The 25,592-nt window shown below is 34.9% G+C and overlaps 2 protein-coding genes across 2 annotated transcripts in view; one reads left to right on the top strand and one right to left on the bottom strand.

The window, feature by feature from the left end:
• Positions 1 to 25,592, bottom strand: part of ufd1l (ubiquitin recognition factor in ER associated degradation 1) — a 253,880-nt gene that overhangs the window by 93,158 nt on the left and 135,130 nt on the right. The window lies entirely within an intron of this gene.
• The window catches only part of zgc:63587, a 73,033-nt gene that overhangs the window by 13,021 nt on the left and 34,420 nt on the right, over positions 1 to 25,592 (top strand). Inside the window, 5 exon segments of the mRNA NM_200459.2 lie at positions 2,469 to 2,568; positions 2,650 to 2,736; positions 7,653 to 7,776; positions 11,993 to 12,127; positions 13,647 to 13,764. Coding sequence (NP_956753.2) covers positions 2,469 to 2,568; positions 2,650 to 2,736; positions 7,653 to 7,776; positions 11,993 to 12,127; positions 13,647 to 13,764 — 564 coding nt within the window.

The raw sequence follows: 25,592 nt of genomic DNA, 5'->3' as shown, positions 1-25,592 counted from the left end.
TAAAACATGTATCTGTTGTTTAACAAGTCGACATGTCAAATGAGTCAAACAATGGACTTCACATGGACACCAATAATCTTTAATACAATTAGGACCATTCTCTGATTGAGTCTAACATGTAACCAGTGATTTTTGATTACCTTAATCCAGGGGTGTCTAAACTCGGGTCCTGGAAGGCCGGTGTTTTGCATAGTTTAGCTCCAACTTCCTCCAATACACCTGCCTGGAAGTTTTAAGTATACCTAGAATGAGCCTGATTAGCGAGTTCAGGTGTGTTACATGGGGGTTGGAACTAAAATATACAGGACACCGGCCCTCCAGGACCGAGTTTGGACACCCCTGCCTTTAATCCAACTAAAGTCATGATTGACCTAAACAGAAAAAAGGTTAAGACATGTGGAGAATGCCGATTTTAGTGGCATTATTGAAGTGCATTACAGGCATGTAAACACCGCAATCAAACTATTTCATTGTGTAGGATTTCTGCTGCATTTTGTGACAGGATAGTCTTTACACAAATGACTGTTTGACACCATTCTCTGCACCTACCAAGTCAGAGATGGACCACAGACTTTTGCATTGAATAATTCAGAGGGTTTTTTTTTCCATTCTGGTTGCGGTATCAAATTCCATTGCTACCAGTCCTTACTTTATACTTGCATCAGTTTGTGATGAGGGCATGCATGAAATGTTCCTGAATTAATGTGAAAGTGCCAAAATGCAGTTAAAGTCAACAAATTAATAATGAAACACCTGAAATTACATGAAACTCAGGAGGAAATGTGGATAACGTAGTGACGCACTGATGTTAATTAATCTATGTGTTATAACATGTAAAACAGGATCATAAAACAAACTGGGGAACACATAAAATCCTACACTTTGAAAATAAACATACATGTGAAGTTAATAAAGATAAATTGTCTATTTCAAATAAACATATTTGTACTTAAGTAAACATAAATAAACCATCTTAATTATCTCGGTGCTGAAAAAATGCGAGACTGTAGTCTGTAATGCGGATCGAGAGCTTTTATAAGATGACAAAAGCCCACATCTCCAATCACCGAAAACGGCTGCAAATCTTTTGCAATAAACACCCGCACTGCCTTTGATATTTTTATGTGTCTCTCGGAACCAGTTGAGTATGCTGCCTTCAGACAGTGATATTGCTGGGTGATGGAGCTGCAGATGTGCAGTCATGGTTATACTTGTAAAACAATGCTTGCACACAGTTATTTTTTGTTCACCGTTGTTTTTCTTTTATTGGCATTATATTTACTGGCAAAACCGAAATGTCTTCACACAGCAAATTTGAAAAACGCCGGCACTTTCTCATACTGTTGCCCCACTTCGCCGGTGCTTCGTTGTACAGTTGCCTCAACCTCACTTTACTGCTGCTCGCAATGTTAAAGTGTGGAATGATGGTCAAGCGCCTCCTAACTTTAGAGCATAGTGATTGGATATTTACTCGCGGGGAGGAGTTTCCTCATCTCAGCTCATGAACTTACAGGCACACACAGTCAATTCGGGGAGATATAAAACGCACATAAATTATTTAAACGCAAAACCGAGAAAAGAATTTCTGCAATTTACAAGCGCATATTGAACTGTGGAGGTCGTACCGTATGGTTCAATATTATATTGAAAACCGTGGCATCCCTAATATATATATATATATGTGTGTGTGTATATATATATATATATATATATATATATATATATATATATATATATATATATATATATATATATATATATATATATATATATTTATATGTGTGTGTGTGTGTGTATATATATATGTGTGTGTGTGTGTGTGTGTGTGTGTGTGTGTGTGTGTATATGTGTGTGTGTGTGTATGTATGTATATGTGTATATGTATGTATATGTGTATGTATGTATGTATGTATGTATGTATGTATGTATGTATGTATGTATGTATGTATGTATGTATGTATGTATGTATGTATGTATGTATGTATGTATGTATGTATGTATGTATGTATGTATGTATGTATGTATGTATGTCTATATATATATATATATATATATATATATATATATATATATATATATATATATATTATTATTTTTTTTTTTATATATAAAATTATGTTGAAAAATAAAATGATAATAGTTGGCAAATTTTTTTTTTCTTCTAATAAATAAAGCTTTAAAATAAGAATTTTCTCTAGACAAGCAGTTTGGGTCTTCAAAAAATTTTAAAAGAGGAAGGTGGGCCTCGAAGTGAAAAAGGTTGAAAACCCCTGATCTAGAGGTCTTTGCATTTCATATAAGCCCCTTCTGATACTAAATAATCAACTAGAATTCAAGTTATTATTTAACGTTCTTAAAACTTGGATAGCCGACACGGCTTTTGTCAGGTAGTGAAAATAATTGTGGAATGTTGTGGTGATACTATTAGTTTAATAAAGTGTGTTGAAAATTCTCTTATCGTTCTCCAGTTTCCTGATGCTGCAGGATATGTGGGATTCGCCAACCTGCCCAATCAGGTGCATAGGAAATCTGTAAAGAAAGGTTTTGAGTTCACACTGATGGTTGTTGGTGAGTAGTGTACATAAACATATGTGTGCCGATTCAGACTGACACACACTGTTTTTAACCGCGTGGTATTTTTCATGTTAGGAGAGTCTGGGCTTGGTAAATCAACACTCATTAACAGCCTGTTTCTGACTGATCTCTATCCAGAGCGCTACATACCTGGAGCCGCAGGTAAAACACACAAACACACACAGAGTTCCCAGTGAGGTCTGTATTAAGTCTACAGGATATTGTGTCCAAGACTGAAATAAACTGAAATTTTTTTTATTTTGTTTTTTTATTGAGTTTTTATTAATATATTTTAATATTATTTGCATTAGTTTTTATTTATGTATTTTCTAATTACATTTTTATGTAAATTTAGCTTTTTGTAATTTTCTTTTTTGTGCTTTTTATTTTCTTTTTTATTTTATTTGCTTGTTTATTTTACAGGGACAATACACTTGACATTGTTATACAAAGAAAAACGGTGTTGCATACATAGGGCATGTAGCATAAAGCTAATTTGCAGCCATTGTCCCTTTTTAGGCTTTACATTAAAAAATAAAAACAATCAAGAATAAAACAAAATACAGCAAACATGTACAATGTAAAATTTTATATATGTTGGAAGGAAATTTTTTTAATTTTTTATTGTTATATTTTCTATTTATATTTTTATGTCCTGGTAATTTTGTTGTGTGTTTTTTTAAATATAATTTTTATTATATTTATTTAATATTATACGTTTATTTTTTTTTTTATAAAATATTTTTAAATAATACTTTTGGGGTTTAGTTTTAGTTGTGTTGTGTTTATGCAATTATTACCAGTTTGTTTTAAAATGGTCTTAATTGTTTTAAAGTAGTTTCTTAATTATTATTATGAATTATCGAGATATATATAGTTGAAGTCAGAATTATTAGTCCCCTTTTGAATTTCTTTTTCTTTTTAAAATATTTCCCAAATGATGTTTAGCAGAGCAAGGAAATTTTCACAGTATGTCTGATTATATTTTTTCTTCTACAGAAAGTCTTATTTGTTTTATTTTGACTAGAATAAAAGCAGTTTTTATTTTTTTAAACACTATTTTAAGGACAAAATTATTAGCATCTTTAAGCTATATATTTTTTGATAGTCTACAGAACAAACCATCGTTATACAATAACTTGCTTAATTACACCAAACCTGCCTAGTTAACCTAATTAACCTAGTTTAGCCTTTAAATGTCACTTTAAGCTTTATAGTAGTGTCTTGAAGAATATCTAGTAAAATATTATTTACTGTCATCATGACAAAGATAAAATAAATCAGTTATTAGAAATGAGTTATTAAAACTATTATGTTTAGAAATGTGTTGAAAAAATCTGCTCACCGTTAAACAGAAATTGGGGAAAAAAGAAACAGGTGTAATATATAAATATATATTAGTATTCATTTTAATTATACTTAATTTTTTTGAATTTATTAAGATAGATAGATAGATAGATAGATAGATAGATAGATAGATAGATAGATAGATAGATAGATAGATAGATAGATAGATAGATAGATAGATAGATAGATAGATAGATAGATCGATCGATCGATCGATCGATCGATCGATCGATCGATCCCATCCATCCAATCCCCAACAATTCATCTTAATGGAACTTTTAACTTTTTTATTTAAAAAGGTTGTTTTGAACTCTGTTTATCATAATTTTTTAGTTATTATCCTTGCTATAACAAGAAGTGCTTCTTGTATTTACTACTGAGGACACTGACCTGGACAGATTGTTGTGCATAGATTTAGTTTATTATAGTTTTTGACACTTTTTAAACATTTGTTCTTTTTTTATTTTAAAGAAAGTTTATGTTGGGGAAAAAGTGTATGGATTAGTAGAGTTTGCTTGTCTTTACACAGTATTTAAAATATTTTGCTAAGAAATATCTAAAATGTTTTAATTTATATTATTAAATAATTATTGTATTATTAAATGTATTAAATTATAATAACTTTTGATAGGGCAAATATTCGTTGGGAGGTCTAGTTGGAATAAAATACACAACATTTTTTAAAAATCTTAATGTTTATTTATGTATACTAATGTTTACTTCACATTTTAAAACAGCATTTAACTTAAGCTGACTGTAATAAACCTGGTATGCGAGCACAGAGATCACACATAAAGCTGTCTGAATGCAATTCGATTAGATAATAAAATATCAAACACATTTTAATTAAAAACAGACAAATACTATTCAGGGACGAACCATTTCGCAGGCATGTTTAAAGTGACACTTGCTTTTAGTGTGTCCAAAAAGTTTCCGAATGCTTTTCTGTGGAAGAAATATATTCTTCATCATAATGTTATTCACGCTGGAATGCAGAACATTTCAGAGTTAGATGCTCAATAGATATAAAATCCCCTCAAATCCCTTGTTGAGCGCTTTGTCTGTTAAAGCTTTTGAGAATAAAATAGTTGTTTTCAAGAAAATAATCCCGTCTGGAGCTCAGGGCTTCTCAGAAAACACTCATAGATCTTTTCATGTTGAATCAGTATTGATTTTTTTTGTGATTTCTTGTGATTAATGTGTTTTGTCTTCATGCGCTTGCTCAGATGTTTCAGACATGTAAATGTTTTCAAGAAAATAATCCTGTCTGTATTGCTGAGGACTTCTTAGAAATAAATCATGTTGCATCAATCAATATATTGTGTGGTAACACTTTACTTGTAGTTGTGTTCATAAGACTGTCATTAAACCTTTATAATCATGATATGACTCATGATGAATTTCAGTGAGATTTTATGCATGCCTTTAACTACTTTTATTAAGTGTCATTCGCTCAGTTATGTCATTTTAAATGCAAAGATGACACTATTTATGACAACTTGACATAAACAAATACATCACAACCTGTTTTTGTCTTTGTCAGGACAACTTGACATTACCAAGACAACAAAACTTGTCATAAATCTGTCATAAACATGATCGTCATGAAGCCATTATAAATATGTCATGCATTTTTTTAACAGCGTCTTTCATTTTTTTTGGACCTTGACTACTTTCTCTTTCTTAGATTTCACTCTCCAGAGCATCTGACATCATGTACTTCCCTCAGGACATGCGTTTAGGCTTCCCCTACCACAATACGCCGAAAACATGGATTGGCAGGGAAGCGTTTTCTCTCGTCAACTGCAGGCAAAGAGTTAAATGAAATAATTTATCGATTTGACTCACATCGTAATACCAGCCATACATTCATTTATTCATTCATTCCTTTTCTTTTTGGCTTAGTCCCTATATTAATCTGGGGTCGCCACAGCGGAATGAACCGCCAAGTTATAACTTATGGTTAACTTCCAGCTGCAACCCATCCTTGGGAAACATCCATACACACTCATTCACACTCGTACACTACGGACAATTTAGTCCACCAAATTCACCTGTACCGGATGTCTTTGGACTGTGGGGGAAACCGGAGCACCCGGAAGAAACCCACGCTTATGCAGGGAGACCAGCCATACATGCAAAAATAATGTCCTTCAATTCGGTCAAGTCACGTCCATTTCCCGTCGCCCTTGAATCAATCTCCATCATTGTAAGCTGCTTGCTTTTCTGTCTGTTCCATTGCTCCGATTGTTAGATGTTTGCTCCCACTTTCTTTTGCAGTCTGAAGCGTGTCAAACGCACGAAACATCCAATTTGCACAGTATCATTCGCTCGATTGCACCACAGAATGCCTAATTGCATATTTGCATTGACTTCATATGTAAATCACTCACGCTTGACACTTCTTCTGCGTCTGCTTACTACATAGGATGCAAAACAATTCCCCCCACTCTCATGTGAATGATTGTGAGGGCACTGGTAAGACGTAATTTTTCGAGAGACACTCAAATACATCCTCTGCACTGCGTTTGCAATGTTTATAAGTCATGTAAAACAATCAGTTGCTAACTGAAACAAATCTAATTTGATTATATGGTTTAGAATTGGATGTTTATTTTATGAGGCCAAACTCTTTCTACTTTGCTGTATGTTGAAGCCTGCCTAATCACTGTAGCCTGACGAATGAACAAATCCAAATAAAACCTTATGAATAAATAGGATATCTTGTAAGATACTGCATGATCCAAATATAGTATTATTTGATACATTTTTAAAGTTTTCATTACAGTTTGGGCATGAAATCCACGCCAAATCCACCCTTCTAATGGGATCAGTTTAATCCAGATTTTTTTTAGATCAAAGTGATCCAAATGCTACAAAAAGGGTCTGAAAAACCCAAACTAAAGGTTTGATCCGGATCAAAACCAAGATTGGATTATGTGATCTAATCTATTTATGTAATACATTTATTATTTCGAAAAACCCATTTTCAAGATTTGATTCAATACCTTATCCAAAATCCTAGTGGATTACTTTTGAAAAACTGGGCCCTAGACATTAATAAAATTTTTGTGATTGTTTTGCATTTGCAGGATAGCAAAAACTGCAACTTTTTGTTGATTTTTGCGTTGGATTCAAGGATTGCAAAATCGCGAAAAACTATTGCATCTGATAAATGAGCAATATCACACGAGTAGCAGTGCGATATGGCTGTATATCGGCACTGGTGGGAGGCGTGCATTGCACGTGCATTGCAGTGCCGATTTAAGCCATATCGCACTGCTACTCGTGTGATATTGCGTTTATACAACAGTTTGACGGCATAATTGTGTGTATAAAAACAAAATCAAACATGGAGAGTGTCAAAAACCCTTTTGTATGAGGAACTACTTTCTTCCGGATTCAAATCAAAAGCTGACAGTTAAACAGTTGAGTGTGCATCTTTTAAACTTAAGATCTGTAGTGTCTGCTTTTTGCTGGCTTTGTGTGGGCGGAGTAATACACAAAGGGTAAAGAGGCTGTAGGAGTTCTGATATTGCAGAATATCGCACGGCTATCAGCCAATCAGATTTGAGAACCAGACAAAACTGTTGTATAAGCATGCATAAAATCTTAATCGCATTCAAGGGTTGGTGACAGTCTTATGAACACCTCTTCAAGTAAAGTGTTACCACAGAGCTTAATCAGATGTTTCAGACATGTAAACATGAGTGTTTTTGTTGTGTTTGCAGAGAAGATTGAGCGAACGGTTCAGATTGAAGCATCTACAGTAGAAATCGAGGAGCGAGGAGTGAAACTCCGGCTCACTGTTGTGGACACACCGGGATACGGAGACGCCATCAACAGCCAGGACTGGTAAGTGTCTGTGTGTGTTTACTGAGATAATGATGTGTGTTGTGGTCATAACATTGCATTTTCACTGGTCCCACATGACAAAAATGAATATAATTAGCATTGACTTTACTTTAAATGGTTAAACATTTTTTGTCTTCCTTAGACCTCATGTTATAAAATATGCTGTGTGTTATTACAAGCTTAAAAGTTGTAGACAGCTGATTGTTGAATTAAACTGCAGTTTTATTGTTATAATATGACTAGCACGTAAGCATGGGTTGGTATAAGATTCTGATGGTATGATAACCTTGGATAAAAATATCATGGTACGGGGATTACTGCTCTAAAATGTGCTCTTTTTTTAAATCTCTGGGTACATAATAACAACTTTTTCCCATTGAACACAATATTTTATATGTTAAGAAACCTTTAGAATATTTTGAAGCAGTAAACAAACTAAATTCAAATTAATCATTGACCTAAGCTGTCTTCATTAGTTTCAAACACACAGATTTCTTTTCTGTTTTCGGAACGAAAGAATCGATCCACAGGTGTAAAAGCACCCTTACATTTGATTATTTACCTTCTGTACCCGAATTCTTACCAAATAGAACTCTTTAAGGCCCCGTTTACACTAATTCGTTTTCGTTTTAAAACGCATAAGTTTTGATATGGTTACGCCGGAGTTCTCGAGCGCGGAAAACGGAGCGTTTTGAAAACGCTGGAGAGTCCGTTTTCATTCTGAAACGCTGCTGCTCCGTCTCAGTGTGGATGAGGGAAACATTTTCAGGGAGACATCTGAAAATGGAGGCGGGGCTGCTGAGATTCGCTACCTGATTGGGGCTTTTGTGTCATTGCGTATCCCTCCCTTATTCGTCACGCCCCTATCACATGACTATAACATATGGCTTTAACGCTACTGGAATACAGTACTGTAAACAACAACATGGACACAGAAATGGGAGCGTTGTTTGCACTATTGTCTGTTTTAGGCGCCATTGTGCAGTTATTCATTTGTTACGTTTAGTAACAACTCGACCTCGTCATCTGTCCACAAAAATACCTCTCTTGCTTTCTTTGCCATCGCGTTTAATGTTCAACTGGCGTTTGTTGACTAACAATAACCAAATGCCGAGCGTGACACATGCTTTCTGTTTATACTAGAACGCACATGCCCAGAGTGCGCGAATGGTCACGAGATACACTTTTTTGGCGGCGTAGTGTGGACGGAGATATGTAAAGAGACGCTAGGTGAAACGCTAGTGTGGACGCGGATCGTTTTTGATCTAAAACGCCGTTTTAAAACTAAAAGCACTAGTGTAAACGGGGCCTAAGTCATCTAGGGAAATTTGTATTCGAATCTCAGTATATAAAACCAAAACATCACAATGTCAGATTTTTCCAATATCGTGCCGCCCTACTTAGAAGTTTCATAGGTGTTTTCTACCATTTTGTAACTAAGTGCAAATGAAAGCTTTGTTAAATAAAATCGAGTTGTTGATATGACGCCATCCTGAACCATCCCTACCTTTTACTACCAAACCATAATGCATGTTTACAGTACTCTTGACGTGTTGTCAGCAGAATTTTCCTTAGTAAGGTGAACAAGCTGTGTGTTGTTATTATTATTATTACAGATATCCTCTATAATATTAGACCTTGCGTATAACTTTGACCTTCTGAATGGAAGAGTGGACTGATGTATTAATGTAAATGCTCAGTGTTTTGGTTTTGTGAAACTGCACGGCGGAGGTTATTTACTGTTGTCTTGTGTTGCTCTATTGGTCATTGAGCCTTGCTGAGGAATGCTGAGAACGTCCTGTTTGAAAGAACAATATCCTCCCGTCTCTCACCCGCAGACTTCATGCACCATTAATGAAAATATTACACCATCTACATAACCTGCCCATTATCATATTATGCGTTTTCCTGCTTCATCTTATCAATTAGGCTGTGTTTTAAAGGGGGTCTATTATAGAAAAGTCACTTTTGTAAGGGGTTTAAATACAGCAGTGTGTCAGCAGTTTGTGAATATAACCAGCTTCTTAATATTAAACATTTATTCATTACAATTTTATAATCACATATGATAAAAACAGTCTGCAAAAAACACTTTGATTGACATTTTTCGGTTGTTAGTGTCATCAGAGGGGAAAAACCCCGCCCTTTTTTAACAATTTCTATTTCATTAGCATAGGACTGGACTTTAATCTTGCTTTTGAATCTGCCGCTATGCTGACTTACAGGCGTTTGTAGCTCCGCCCTCTCTTGAAATCTCATTTGAATTTAAAGCGACAGTCACTAAAACGGCTCAATTATGATCAAAGGTCTTTCAAATAAATCTGTTATATGTTCGAAAAAATATAAAAGATGAATAAATATTAATGAATTACCCTATTCAATTAGATATTAATCAGATTAAATATTCATTCATTTTCTTTTTGGCTTAGTCCCTTTATTAATCTGGGGTCGCCACAGCAGAATGAACCGTCAACTTATCCAGCATATGTTTTACGCAGCGGATGCCTTTCCAGCTGCAACTCATTACCGGGAAACACTCATACACTCTCATTCACACACATACACTATGGACAATTTTAGCTCACCCAATTCACCTGTACCGCATGTCTTTAGATTTGTGGGGGGAACGAGAGCACCCGGAGGAAACCCACGGGAATGCAGGGAGAACATGCAAACTCCACACAGAAACGCCAACTCTCCGAGCCGAGGCTCGAACCAGTAACCGTCTTGCTGTGAGGTGACTGCACTACCTACTGCGCCACCGCGTCGCAACAGATTAAATAAATTAATATATATATTTTATATTTTTTTAAAACCCATATGACCTGCTCTTTTAGGCAAGTCACTGCAGGTGAACAGTTTTTAATTTTCAATTGCAATTTTCTTTGCATGGTATGTTTAAATATGCAAATAGGCATTATTTCATTAATGTTTGCTCACATTTATTGCACAAAATCATTGGATGTTTTTGTTTGTTTTTATCAAGATTTTTACAGAGTGGATTTTGGATCTCTTTTTGTCATTCATTCATTTTCTTTCAGCTTAAAGGCCTGTGCACACCGAGACGTATTTTTGCTTGCGTTTTCCGTCGACGTTTCACGCCTCATGACTAAATAAAGGGCGTCAATGTAATCGTGCACACCCCCGCGTCAAAACCTTCTCCACCAATCAGATTGGCACTTTTGTTTATGTGCACGGAGTTTCTGAAATTATAGTAAACAGCACTTGGAGGCGCTCAAGAGCAAAACTGTCAATGCGAGCGCACATTGAAGAAGATATGAACGTGGAGCTGCTTATTGCTCTGGTGAACAATAATCACTTCATCATCACTAGAGCTCGAGCTGCTGCTTGAACCATCCATAACAAGTGTGTCAACTTTGTCTTCTTCTTCTGTGTTACAAGTGAGCGTCAAAAGCTTAAAGTTGTGTAGCGCCATCTAACGTCAAGGAGTGATTTTGCATAGTCTTCTGCTTGACGCCAGTGAAAATCGCTTGGGTTTGATTCTGGAAAAACGACTTGAAAAACGCTGACGATAAACACAGACGAAGAGCTTTGCTTTGCGGTGTGTACGAGCCTTTAGTCCCTTATTTATCAGGGCTTGACACCCCTTTATGAACCGCCAACTATTCCAGCATATGTTTTACACAGCGGATGCCCTTCCAGCTGCAACCCAGTACTGGGAAATACCCATATACTTTCACAATCACACACACACTCATCCACTACGGCCAATTTAATTACCCCAGTTCACCTATAGGGCATGTTTTTATACTGTGGTGAAAACAGGAGCACCCGGAGGAAACCTATACCAACATGGGGAGAACATGCAAACTCATGTTCAAACACAGAAATGCTAACTGGCCCAGCTGACACTCGAATCAGCAACCTTTTTTGTTGTGAGGCGACAGTGCTAACCGCAAAATTTCCAATTACAAAAAGTATAAGAATGTCAGGGTTTTATAGTAAATAAAAATTAGCTGCTCACCAATTCAGCTTTTCTGACTTAGCAATGCAGCTTTTCAGCTTTTTATTTAGTTTATTCAGCCATTAAAAACACAACTGTGCTGTCTTAACTGGGCATTAAAAAGCTTTGATTTGCGCTGAGTGGTTGTTTTGTCTACTTATTTGATACACTTGTTTAATACAATCACAAGCTCTTATGTCTGAGTATTTCCTTCAGCTTGTTCTTTGACCTCTGCTTTATTCTTTTTGACAGCTTTAAGACGATCATCCAGTACATCGATAATCAGTTTGAGCGATACTTGCATGACGAGAGCGGCCTGAACCGCAGACACATCGTGGACAACAGAGTTCACTGCTGCTTTTACTTCATCTCTCCATTTGGACACGGGTAAAACACTGCACATCTTCTGGCATCAATAAAAAGTTTATACATGCAGAAATTTACACCACAAATGATGCATTACAACAACATCAGTCACCCAAAACAATCCTAGTTGACTAATTCAGAACGTTTCACTTTGAGTTCAAATGTGGTAAGATCATCTATATTTGCAGCTGGATTTCTTCAGTTCACAGAAACGAAAGCTAATTGTCAGCAGCATTTGAGAAAAATGTACAAACCACATGCATAAAACACGAAAAATAAGTAAAATGGAGAGAAATGGAGATTGGCTAAATGAATTGCTAACATCACATTACTTGTGAGGCAGAATTTTGGTTTCTTTGTTTAATTTATCTATTCATTCATTTATTCATTCATTCATTTATTTGGTTAGTTTTGTATTCATTCATTCAGTCTTTAATTATTCATTTATTTTACTTATTTATTTTATATATTTATTTGTTAATTCATTATTATTTATTTATTCATTCATTTATGTATTCATTCATTCATTTATTATTATTTTCTATTCATTTGTTTATTTATTCACTCATTTATTTATTTATTTATTCATTCATTTATTTATTCATTTGTTTGTTTGTTTGTTTTTTATTTATTCATTCATTTATTTATTTGTTTATTAGTTTATTTATTCGTTTATTTATTTGTTTATCCATTTATGCATTTATTTATTCGTTCATTTATTTATTTTTTTAATCCATAATTAATTTATTCATTTATTTATTCATTTATCTATTAATTTATTAATTCATTCATTTATTCATTTATTTGTTTGTTTGTTTATTTATTCATTCATTTATTTATTCATTCATTCGTTCATTTATTTAATCATTTATTTATACATTTGTTAATTTATTTATTTATTCATTTATTTATATATTTGTTTCTTTCTTTGTTTATTCATTCATTTATTTATTCCTTCATTTGTTTATTTATTTATTCATTCATTTATTTTATTTATTCATTCATTCATTCATTTATACATTTGTTCATTTATTTATTGATTTATTGATTCATATATTCATTCACTCAGTTGTTCATTTATTTATTTATTTATTTATTTATTCAATTATTCATCCGTTTGTTTATTTATTCATTCATTCATTTGTTTATTTGTTCATTCATTAATTTATTCATTTGTTCATTTATTTATTCATTTATTCATCCATTTGTTTATATATTTATTTATTCATTCATTTATTTATTCATTTATTTAGTCGTTCATTTATTTATTCAGTCGTTTATTAATTTATTTATTCATTTACTTATTAATTTATTCATTTATTAATTCATTTATTTACTCATCCTTCATTTAATCATGTATTCATTCTTTCACGTATTCAAAAAAAATACTACTATTAAAATGTGTTGCTATACTATAATTGTTGTAAAAGAAACGTCAATTCCATCCCCAAAAATATTCTGTATGACCAGTACAACAGAATGGCTGGACAACTGTCTCTTTAATGAAAGTGTATCTGATTTGTTTAATTTTGTTTTCCAGCTTAAAGCCTTTGGATGTGGAGTTTATGAAGGCGATTCACAGTAAAGTCAACATTGTTCCTGTGATCGCCAAAGCCGACACACTCACGCTTAAAGAGAGAGACCGTCTGAAGAGAAGGGTAAGGGTCTTTCTGTTCAGAGCAAACACGACTCAATAAAACATATATTACTAGTTTATAAGAAGTCAAAAACAGCAACAAAAATTAAATATTTTTAATATAAAGATTTACCAGTATTTGTAATCTATGTGAGCGTATAATAACTAAAATGTGTGTGCACGAAATAATAAAATAATATCTTTTTATCTTTTATTTAGAATAAAATTCAGAACCACTTGTTTGTTAAGCACAGTATGTTGTATAATATACAGTGGGTACGGAAAGTGTTCAGGCCCCCTTAAATTTTTCACTCTTTGTTATATTGCAACCATTTGCTAAAATCATTTAAGTTCGTTTTCTTCCTCATTAATGTACACACAGCATCTCACATTGACAGAAAAACACAGAATATTTGCAGATTTAAAAAAAAAGAAAAACTGAAATATCACATAGTCCTCAGTATTCAGACTTTTAGCTGTGACACTCATATATTTAACTCAATTGCTGTCCGTTTCTTCTGATCATCCTTAAGATGGTTCATCTGAGTCTAGCTGTGTTTGATTATACCAATTGGACTTGATCAGGAAAGCCACACACCTGTCTATATAAGACCTTACAGCTCACAATGCATGTCAGAGCAAATGACAATCATGAGGACAAAGGAACTGCCTGAAGAGCTCACAGACAGAATTGTGGCAAGGTATAGATCTGGCCAAGGTTAAAAACAAATCTGCTTCACATAAGGTTTCTAAGAGCACAGTGGCCTCTTTAATCCTTAAATCGAAGACGTTTGGGCATCCAGAATCTTTCCTAGAGCTGGCCGTCTGGCTAAACTGAGCTATCGGGGAGAAGAGCCTTGGTAAAGAAGAACCCAAAGATCAATGAGGCTGAGCTCCAGAGACGCAGTCAGGAGATGGGAGAAAGTTGTAGAAAGTCAACCATCACTGCAGTCCTTCATCAGTCAGGGCTTTATGGCAGAGTGAAAGCCTCTCCTCGGTGCAAGAAACATGAAAGCCCACCTGAAGGACTCCAAGATGGTGAGAAATAAGATTCTCTGATCTGATGAGACCAAGATAGAACTTTTTGGCCTCAATTCTAAGCGATATGTCTGGAGACAACCAGTCCCTGCTCATCACCTTTCCAATACAGTCTCAATAGTGAAGCAGGTCCCACTTTATATTAAGTGGCCTTAACTAATATGTACTTACACAGGAATTAATAGTTTGTTACAATGTACTTATTGTGTAAATACATGTATTTACTGTGTACTTATGCTTGATTAAATACATGTATGTAATTACATCTGTACTGAACTTTTGTAATAACATTTGTAAATACACTGTTGACCATCCCTTACACCTTAACCCACCCTTAAACCTACCCATACCACCAAACCTGTTCATAACCCATTCTCTATCCCAACTCAAAAGCACCACAAGTATTCTCAAATACATTATAAACACAGTAAGTACATTGTATTAATTTTTTTGATGTAAGTACATAGTAGTTAGGGACACTTAATATAAAGTGGGACCGTGAAGCATGGTGTTGGCAGCATCACCCTGTGGGGGTGTTGTTTAGCTGCAGGGACAAGACGACTTGTTGCAATCGAGGGAAAGATGAATGCGGCCAAGTACATTGATATCCTGGATGAAAACCTTCTCCAGAGTGCTTAGGACCTCAAACTGAGCCGAAGGTTTAACTTTCAACAAGACAATGACCCTAAGTACACAGCTAAAATAACGAAGGAGTGGCTTCACAACAACTTTGTGACTGTTTTTAAATGGCCCAGCCAGAGCCCTGACTTGAACCCAATTGAGCATCTCTGCAGAGATCTACAATGGCGGTCCACCAACATTTACCATCCAACCTGACAGAACTGGAGAGGATCTGCAAGGAGGAATGGCAGGGAATCCCCAAATCCCGGTGTGAACAACCTGTTGCACCCGACCCCCCCCCCCCCCACACACACACACACCAAAAAAAAGACTAGATTAAAAGGGGGCTTCTACTAATGTGATACCATGTAATATTTCAGTATTTTTTCTAAATAAATCTGCAAAAATGTCAAGAATTCTGTGTTTTCTGTCAATTTGAGATGCTGTGTGTACATTAATGAGGAAAAATAATAATAATTATTTATTATTATTTATTTATTATTTATTATTTTAATTAAATAATTTTAGCAAATGGCTAAAATATAACAAAGAGTGAAAAATATGAAAGGGGTCTAAATACTTTCCAGACCCACTGTATCTACTAAAAGACAGAAATATTACTTCACAAACTGTTTGTACATAACTCTTATAAAAAAGAAAAAAATGTATTATTAATTAATATTGCAGACATAAATATACAAATTAAATAAATATATATTTACACAAATTTACATAAGTAAATAAGTAGACTTAATGATGGGCTAAAACAAATCTGCAGATTCCATGTGGATCTACCAATCCCCCATACACATGACAACCTCAAAACATTATGCAATTCTGAGTGTGCCTCACACAGGTGAGTGGGCTTGACAAACCACCTGTAGAAAACATCACTCTCACCTGTGCCAGTTTTGCACATTTGTACCAGACACTTTCTTACAATCTCTCCATATCTCTCCAAACAAAACAAAATAAATAATAACATTGTGCATTTATGAAGTGTGCCTCACATAAGTGAGTGGGCTTGACAAACCACCTGTAGAAAACATCGCTCTCACCTGTGCCAGTTTTGCACATTTGTACCAGACACTTTCTTACAATCTCTCCATATCTCTAAAAAACAAAACAAAATAAATAATAACATTGTGCATTTATGAAGTGTGCCTCACATAGGTGAGTGGGCTTGACAAACCACCTGTAGAAATGCTTTCCTCTTTATAAAAACACTCCTCCTTACTCCAGCACTTCATTCTCTGAGCACTAACAGTTGCTTTGTATAATTAGGCCTTCTTGTGTGTATCTCCTCTTGTTGAGTCACTGAATGCCTTCTCAATTGTAAGTCGCTTTGGACTAAAGCGTCTGCTAAATGTAAAGCTTCCTGCATTTTTTCATATCACATTATCAGTGTTTTCCCGTAATTTCAGTTGTGTGCAAGCATTCATGCATTGTGACATTCCTGGCAGTCAGTTTAGAGACATGCTGTCCGTTTCATGTGCTTCATTGCGCTGTCCTCTATAGACAATACTGTTCTCCTTGTGAAGTCTGCAGATGTTTCCCTTTAAACACACACACACACACACACACACACACACACACACACACACACACATAGACATTGGACTGTGTGTGTCAATGGAGGTCAGGTGTGTGTCAACCTGCACGCTCCACGTTTTCCTGCTGATGTGATCTGCAGGTTGAATAGGACTGCGATTATGTGGATCTGGCTCCACATCATTGGGACGTTATCTGTAATCCCACAGGAAGCTCAACTGAAGCTTGTTTAACATTTCTACTGCTGCTTTTAGCATAATTATGTTAATGATAGCAACGATGGAGGTTTTTTTTCGCTGATGCTGGAGTCATCCGCTGCATTTGGGTTTAACAATACGAGTTACATTCCTCCATTTGTACAAACAAACAATCAAAAGCTGAATTTTAGTAGATTTAAAGGGATAGTTCACCCAAAAATGTAACCTGCACTGTAAACAAAAGTTTAACTGCCTTCATTTTTTTTTTTTAACTAAGTCATCAACTTGCATGAATAAGATGATTAAAAATACTAAGTTAAACTTTATTTAACTTAAAGAGCCCCTATTATGGGATTCCTTTACCTCAGTTTTAACAAAGAGCATAGAATCACCAAGAGGCGACACTCTAGTGCGATTCGGTAAACAGCCACTAGATGGCGAGGCAGCCATTTTTGAATGAAAACTCCAAAAGAACAACAGCATATTATAAGTCTATAAAATAAACTATTAAAAGAGCTGATGATTGTGATAGTATAGTGTTGTATCCGCTTGTTAAGTGTGACGTCACGCGGAGCTGCTTCCGGGTCCAAGCGCTTTATTCTACTGAATGGGGAGATTCATGAAATGGTATTAGTAAACGTTTACAAAGCGATTTAATACTTTAGAAAGTCACAATCGCAATATATATGTCCATGCCTAATATCCGATGGACAGAAAGTAATTCATTGTTTTATAAATTGTTAAAACTTTGGTATTTGTTATGCAGCAAGCCCAGGGATTGTTGTGTACACTATGACTTTATATAAAATTAACTTTAATGTGCGATATGAATAAAAAGTGATCATAAACGAATGATTTCTCCACTCAAGTGAATGGCTGCTTGGACCCGGAAACAGTATTACATATGTCACAAACACGTCACCACTTGACAAGCGGATTGTCGTTTTTCAGGTTGTATCTCAGTTTTAATGCACTGTTTAAATAAATAAATAAATAAAAAAGCAGCTGCTTGCCATCGCGACAGCAATAAGATCCAATGGACAGCCAATTGCTTCCACTCCAAAATGGTGGAATTCGGGGCTGCTGCTGGGCGCTGCTGTTGCAATGGAACGTTCTATTAAGTGTCGCCTCTTGGTCATTCTAAGCTCTTTGGTTTTAATACAGTAACAGAAACATCTGGTTTATTAATATTTAAAAAGCAAAAAATACAGTATGAACAATGTTCAATACATAGACCTTCTTACAGTACACACAATAACAATCAATTATTAACAATAAACAATAAATTAAAAAATAAATAAATGTTAAAATGAATACATAAAATGCAGACATGCATCATAGCTAAATATTGTCCTTTATTTAGAAAGCAGCTCACCTGTGTATACTACTTCAAACTGTTCTTGCACTCCGCCATCTCACAATTTAAATAAATACAACTGAAGACAGAATTATTAGCCCCCCTGAATTATTTTTTTCCCCAATTTCTGTTTAACGGAGATAATAGTTTTAATAACTAATTTCTAATAACTGATTTATTTGTCATGATGACAGTAGATAATATTTGACTAGATATTTTTCAAGACACTTCTATACAGCTTAAAGTGACATTTAAAGGCTTAACTAGGTTAATTAGGTTAACTAGCCAGGTTAGGGTAATTAGGCAAGTTATTGTATAACGATGGTTTGCTCTGTAGACTGTCGAAAATAAATAAGCTTAAAGAGGCTATTATTTTGTCCTTTTTTTTTTTTTTTTTTTAAGTAAATCTGCTTTTATTCTATCAGAAATAAAACAAACAAGACTTTCTCCAGAAGAAAAAATATTATCAGACATACTGTGAAAATTTCCTTGGCTCTGCTCAACATCACTTGGGAAATAATTAAAAAATGAAAAAAAATCTAATAATTATGACTACAACTGTATATAAACAAACAAACTCAGCTTGCTGTAGTTTACACAGGACTGGCTGGAAATATGCATCGATACAGCTTTATTATGTATGCTATATATCAGGGCGTTCAGAGAGAGAGGTCACATCACATACACAGTTCTTCCACTCGCCTCTGTCAGTAGACTTTTCCCAGGTTTTTGTTCTCCTCTTTGATGTAAATACAGTATGCTTTCTCAGCATCCCTCAAAGCCTTTCTTACCCTGTTTTTCCATTTGTTCATGTAATGTCGGCTCTTTTTTTTTTTGCCAAGGATTTGCCTTTTAATGTCTGAAGCGCACTTGACAGCATGCGGCATCTCCATTCTTCTTAGTGAATTTTTTTTTCATGTGACACTATTTTAATGTTTTAATGTCACAAAATATCCCCAAACTGTTTCTGTAAGTACAAACATACAATTAATGTCACATGGTTATCTCATTATATGGTTATTCGTCGCACACACTTAAATAGTTTCTTTAGCGAGCTCCTTCGTATTAAAAAACTTGTGTAACTAAAACTAATTCAAAATTTTCTATTTAATTTAAGTCAGGTATGCATAGCTCTAGTAGTTTCCTCAGCACTAATTCTGTTAATTTCATGTAGAGCTTTAAGTTTTAAGTTTAAAGTATAAAGTTTTAATCCGCACCACCATGTGTGGTTTTGTATCAGTCAAATTTGTTTCTGCAGCTCTGCATGTTACACATCGTTAGATTTTGCTTGACAAAAGACTCGAATTGTAGGAAAATGTGTCCTCCATCCCCCAAAAACCAACTTTAATCAGCTAACGAAACAGCTGTTGAGCACTCAGACACCTGCTGATCACTTACTTTCACTATAGGATTACCGAAACAAGACTCGGCACTCTTCTTAATTAGCTTTTCACTAATCTGAAATCCTGATTTGATGTCCATGTTGACCTCTGTCAGCATCTTTTGTGTGTTCTTGCACATGTAAACATCGACTTATTACTGGAAATGAGACGGTTTCAGATAAGACCAGTGGAATCTCGTCCACATCCTGCAATCACTGCATTAACATCCATCTGAGTCACAGGAAAAAATAATTCATTTCCAGATGAATCAGCCAAACAGATGTCAGCGAGTGCTTTTGGTTTCACTTTGCCAAGAAACCGTAATATTTTTGTAATGCATTTGTCTGTTTTTTATAGTGTAACATTAAGAACAGCTTTAAAATACACATTTCACCCCATAGAAAGCGCATATATTAAACTACAGGCATGTCAGATAGAAAACGTATAATTCTGTTATAATAATACAGATAATACAGTAAGCTTTTAAAACTTTTTTTTTTTTTTTTAAGTTGCCTTCCCAGAAATTTCTGTTACACCTTATGGAGTCAATCTAGTGTCATATATACTTGAAAAAAAGAAGGTTTTGCAAATAAAAAATAAATAAATGCACTCAAATAAATTGAGTGCTTTGAAAGGCGCCTAAAAATAAAAGGTATTATTATTATTATGATTATTATAAATCTCCAAAAATTGCAATTTTTTTGAAAAAAATCTAAATAAATTTTGCTAACAAAAATAAAGAACTGCAAAGGGAAAATTAAGTTGAGGAATAAAATTACATTTGCAAACAAAAAAAGAACTGCAAATAAAAATCAAGCAGTGCAAAAAAAATAAATAAATAAAATGAATCAGTCAACCATGAGTTTGCGATACTGTTTTCACTTTGCATTTCACGTTTCTGCGCGTTTCCTTGTGGCCCTGATTTGACAAGGGGCCGGAGTCGAGGGAACTTGGGCGTTAACAGCAGGCCCAGACCTTTAAGTGGTCATCACCTGGAGACACTGTATCACGGAGGTGGTCTTACAGCCCAGTAGGTCTGGGCCTGCTGTAAACGCCAAAGTAATTTAGTTTATAAATGTTTTTATATATGTTTTATATATATATATATATATATATATATATATATATATATATATATATATATATATATATATATATATATATATATATATATAAATATTATTTATTTATTTATTTATTTATTTAAATTTTTTGCACTGCTTAATTTTTTTGATTTCAGTTCTTTCTTGTTTACAAATTAAATTTTTATTTCTCAAAAATAAATTTTCGCTTTGCAATTTTTGGAGACTTGCATTTATTAGTTTATTTTTGCTCAATGCTTCATTTTTGTTTGCAAAACTTTCTTTTATTTTGCATGTATATATAGCCCTAGATCAGGGGTCACCAATCTTGTTCCTGGAGGTCCGGTGGCCTGCAGGATTTAGCTCCAACATGCCTCAACACACCTGCTTGGGTGTTTCAAGTATACCTATAGTAAGACTTTGATTAGCTTGTTCAGGTGTGTTTGATTAGGGTTGGAGTTAAAATCTGCAGGACACCGGCCCTCCAGAAACAAGATTGGTGATCCCTGCCCTAGATTGACTCCATACGCCCCTATACATTTAACCCTTGTGTGCTGTTCAAATTTTTTTTATCCAATCTGAGGTGATTTTGAGTCTTAATTTGGCCACAGATTTCTCTATGTTTCTCTATGAGGCTTAATTTGTGCCGGAACACGCCGGAATCGTATTCGGCACCTCTGAAATTCGGCACCTGATTTTACCGATCCCCCACCTCAACTGCCCTCCTCCCCCATTAGCAATTCACTTTCACTTTCTTCCGCGACTCCCCAACCCTCTTCACTTTCATCCACAACAATCCCCTGCTCTTCACTTTCGTCCTTCATCCTCGACACCCCTCCGCCATCCAACGCCCCCATCCCCCTCACTCTCCACTTTCATGCTCGACACCTTTCCATCCTTGGGTAACATGGCGCATCTGTTACCCTGATCTGTTCTGGGACCTCGCAATTCACAAACTAATCACTGATTTTTGATGACATCTTATTTTGATACACATTTTGATAAAAATACAAAAACTCCACAATACACTCTGCAAATTTACTGCCCTTTTAATATTTTGGTGCCTGTTTTTGCCCCTTTGACATTTTTTTGATTGCAAAGCCATGACACCATATTATCATGCATTCTTGATTGTTGCTGGTTTTCTTTGTTGGGAAGAGGTAACATTTGTAGTTTTTTGTCAAATATATTCAAGTAATGTTTATATAGGCTGTGTAAAAGAATTTTTTATAGCACAAATGTTGTAAATTTCCTGGATGTCTCGAAACACACAGGAACTCATGCTTCATTGCATGTACTGAGCCTTATTTAGACTCTGAATGCTCGTATTTTTAGTAGTTCCTGTTATTCGCATGGCCCTTAGATGCCAGTTTTCTCTTCCTGCAGGTAATTTGAAAGTACATTTTGATCCATGTTCCCACATTCACGAGTTTCTGTTTGTTTGTTTTTTAAAGGGATAGCTCACAAACAATGCAAATCCTGCCATCGTTTACTCAATATTATGCTGTTATCATGTTAAAACCTTTCTTCACAAATGAGATGATTTGGAGAATATTCTTACTGTTCGCTGTACATGCGATTAAGTTGTACATCGCTCGCATGCAATGAAGTCAATATACCTTAAAAGCAGTAAAAATCGCAAATATATGCATCATATTACAAGTATTTTAAAGTCATGCACTAGTGTTCAGGAATTTTAAAGTCACAAAATCTAAAATGTATTCTGTAAGGACACATTCAACTGATTAAAAGGGATATGTAGTCACTTATTTAGTGATATTTAGTAAAAGTTTTCTTACAAATAAATATCATTCTTTGAATCTTTCTGTTCACCATAAAATTCTAAAGCTTAAATATATTTCCTCAGGCCATCTTCAACCTAAATAGTTAGCACATCAGTTGCTACCTGTTTTCTTTTGGTCATAAACATACAGAACCATTACTGTTTATGGTATTTCTACCAAACAAAGCAACTTTATCGTTAAATTATTTTATATTAATATTTTTATTTCCTATTTGTACAGTTAAAATAGTCAACAATGCACATATGGCACATAAACTATCTAGACACGGTTATATATATATTACCTGACCAAAGTTTTGACATTGATCCCAGTTGTAAGAGCAACAAATAATATATTGACTTCTAGTTGATCATTTGAAAATTGGCAGAAGGTCTATTCTTCAGATGAATCATCTGTTGATCTGCATCCAAATCATCACTAATACTGCAGAAGACCTAGATGGAACTCGCATGGACTCAAGATTCTTACAGAAATCAGTCAAGTTTGGTGAAGGAAAAATCATGGTTTGGGGTTACATACAGTATGGGGGCGTGCGAGAGATCTGCAGAGTGGATGCCAACATCAACAGTCTGAGGTATCAAGACGTTTGTGCTGCCCATTACATTACAAACCACAGGAGAGGGCAAGTTTTCTAGCAGGATAGCGCTCCTTCTCATACTTCAGCCTCCTCATCAAAGCTCCTGAAAGCAAATAAGATCAAGGTGCTCCAGGATTGGCCAGCCCAATCACCAGAAATGAACATTATTAGGTATGTCTTGGGTAAGATGAAGGAGGAGGCATTAAAGATGAATCCATAGAATCTTGATGAACTCTGGGAGTCCTGCAGGAATGGTTCCTTTTCCATTGCAGATGACTTTATTAATCAGTGATTTGAGTCATTGCAGAGATGTATGGATGCAGTCCTCCAAGCTCATGATGGAGTCAGACACAATAAACATTCTGTTTCCACTGCAACATGACTTTATATTCTATACTGAACATTATTTCTGTTTAGTGACAAGACTTTTGTCTGAGCAAAGTCAGACTTTACTGTCCTAATTAAATCATTAATAATCAAGGCATGATCATGTTTTATTTTGGTCAAATAAGTGTAATCTAGAGGCCTTTGCCTTTCATATAAGCCACTTCTGATACCAAATGATCAACTAGAATTCAAGTTATTATTTGTTGTACCTTAAACTTAGATAGGCAGCAAGACTTTTGTCAGGTACATATATATTATTTGATATGATATTATTTAAATATCATTCTGTGTTCTTGTGTTGATATGTATGTATGTAACTATGTACTAAATATATATCCTGTGTTCCTAAAAAAAACACACACACACAAAATTCCTTACTTGGCGAATAAAGCTCATCCTGAAAAATATAAAGCAGCACATATCTTATGGATCACGTGACACTGAAGTTATGATGCTTTAAATTCCGCAGTGCATCCCAAAAATGTATTAAATTTTAAAATCTGTTCAAATAGAAACTTTTTTGAATCGTCAAATTATTTCATTTTATATTTCAGAATTTTTTTAATTTTAAATATTGCACCTTCAGTAAGCACAAGAGCAGTATGAAAATTAGGTTTCAGTTCTGTGTACAAACTACCAGTGCTGAGAAAGCCACGACTACTTCAAGCTTTGATTGTTTAGACCTTAATTTTCGGAAGCTGCCCCATCGAACGTGAATGTTAATGTGAATGAATTGGAGGAAGTTTAAAGCTTGTTCTTTTCATTGCTACCTCCATAAACACTTTGAATCCTTTCAGTGATTATCAGGAAAGGGCGAGAACACCCTTCAAGGTTTTTCTCTACCTTTCACTTTTTCCCAAGAAGACTGTGATAAACTTGTATATGCCACTTCCAAAAAATCAACCCTGAAAGCGCAAGTCAGCATTTCCCTTCCATGATGTCAGGGAAGGCTCCCAAAATCCTGTCGCTAGAATGACGAATGGCCCATTGTGTCTTTGCGGCATGGCTGATATTTATGTTTAATTTTCAGCCTTGCTTTCTCACCGTGATAGCCTTACTCTACTTATTTCACAGGACTGCCGCTCTCTTGCACCATCATAAAACGGGGAAGCAGCTTGTGTAGAACAATATGGCCTTCCTGTAATGTGTCAGGCCGATTGGCAGGGAAAGCCGGGTCAGCGGTGTGCAGGACTCTTATCAGACCTGGAGTGAGGTCATAAAAACCCTCAAACTTATAAAGTACTCAAGGGATGCTGGACTGCCTCCTGCTTCCTTTAGTAGCATGGGAGATTCTAGAGTTGCGGGTATACATTTAGCATCTTCAAGATAAATCATTTCATTTAAAAAAAAAAACACAACTGTAATAAACAGATTTCAACAATTATTAAACATTATTTTTAGTCAGATTACACAGAGGGGAAATAAGTACTGAACACGTCATGTTTTTTCCTGGGAATAATATTTCTAAAGGAGCTGTTGACATGGGATTGAAGCAGATTTTGGTGAAAACTCAAACAAAACAAACATGAAAATTAAAAAAATTTGAAAAATGAGTTGTGTAACAATGAAATGACACAAGGAGAAAGCACTGAACTACTGAAATGTATTTAATACTTTATATTAAAGACTTTATTGGTGATGGCAGCTTAAAGGGCCATGACACCCCCCAATTTCGGTTAAAGTCTACTTCAGAATTTTTTCAAAAGATGCATGATTGATGGGCGTGGAGCTCCGCGAGCATTGGGCAGGAGTGGGCGTGGCCAGCAGAGGAGAAGGTGAGTTATTGTCAGTTAGCTCACAAAATGAGACAAACCGTGAGGAGACGCATGAGTTTATAATTTACAAAGTTAAAA

Source organism: Danio rerio, chromosome 8, assembly GCF_052040795.2.
Source record: "Danio rerio strain M-AB ecotype USA chromosome 8, GRCz13ab, whole genome shotgun sequence".
NCBI lineage: Eukaryota > Metazoa > Chordata > Actinopteri > Cypriniformes > Danionidae > Danio > Danio rerio.
Note: the sequence above shows the minus strand (reverse complement) of the source record. Positions and strands in the feature narration are given on the sequence as shown.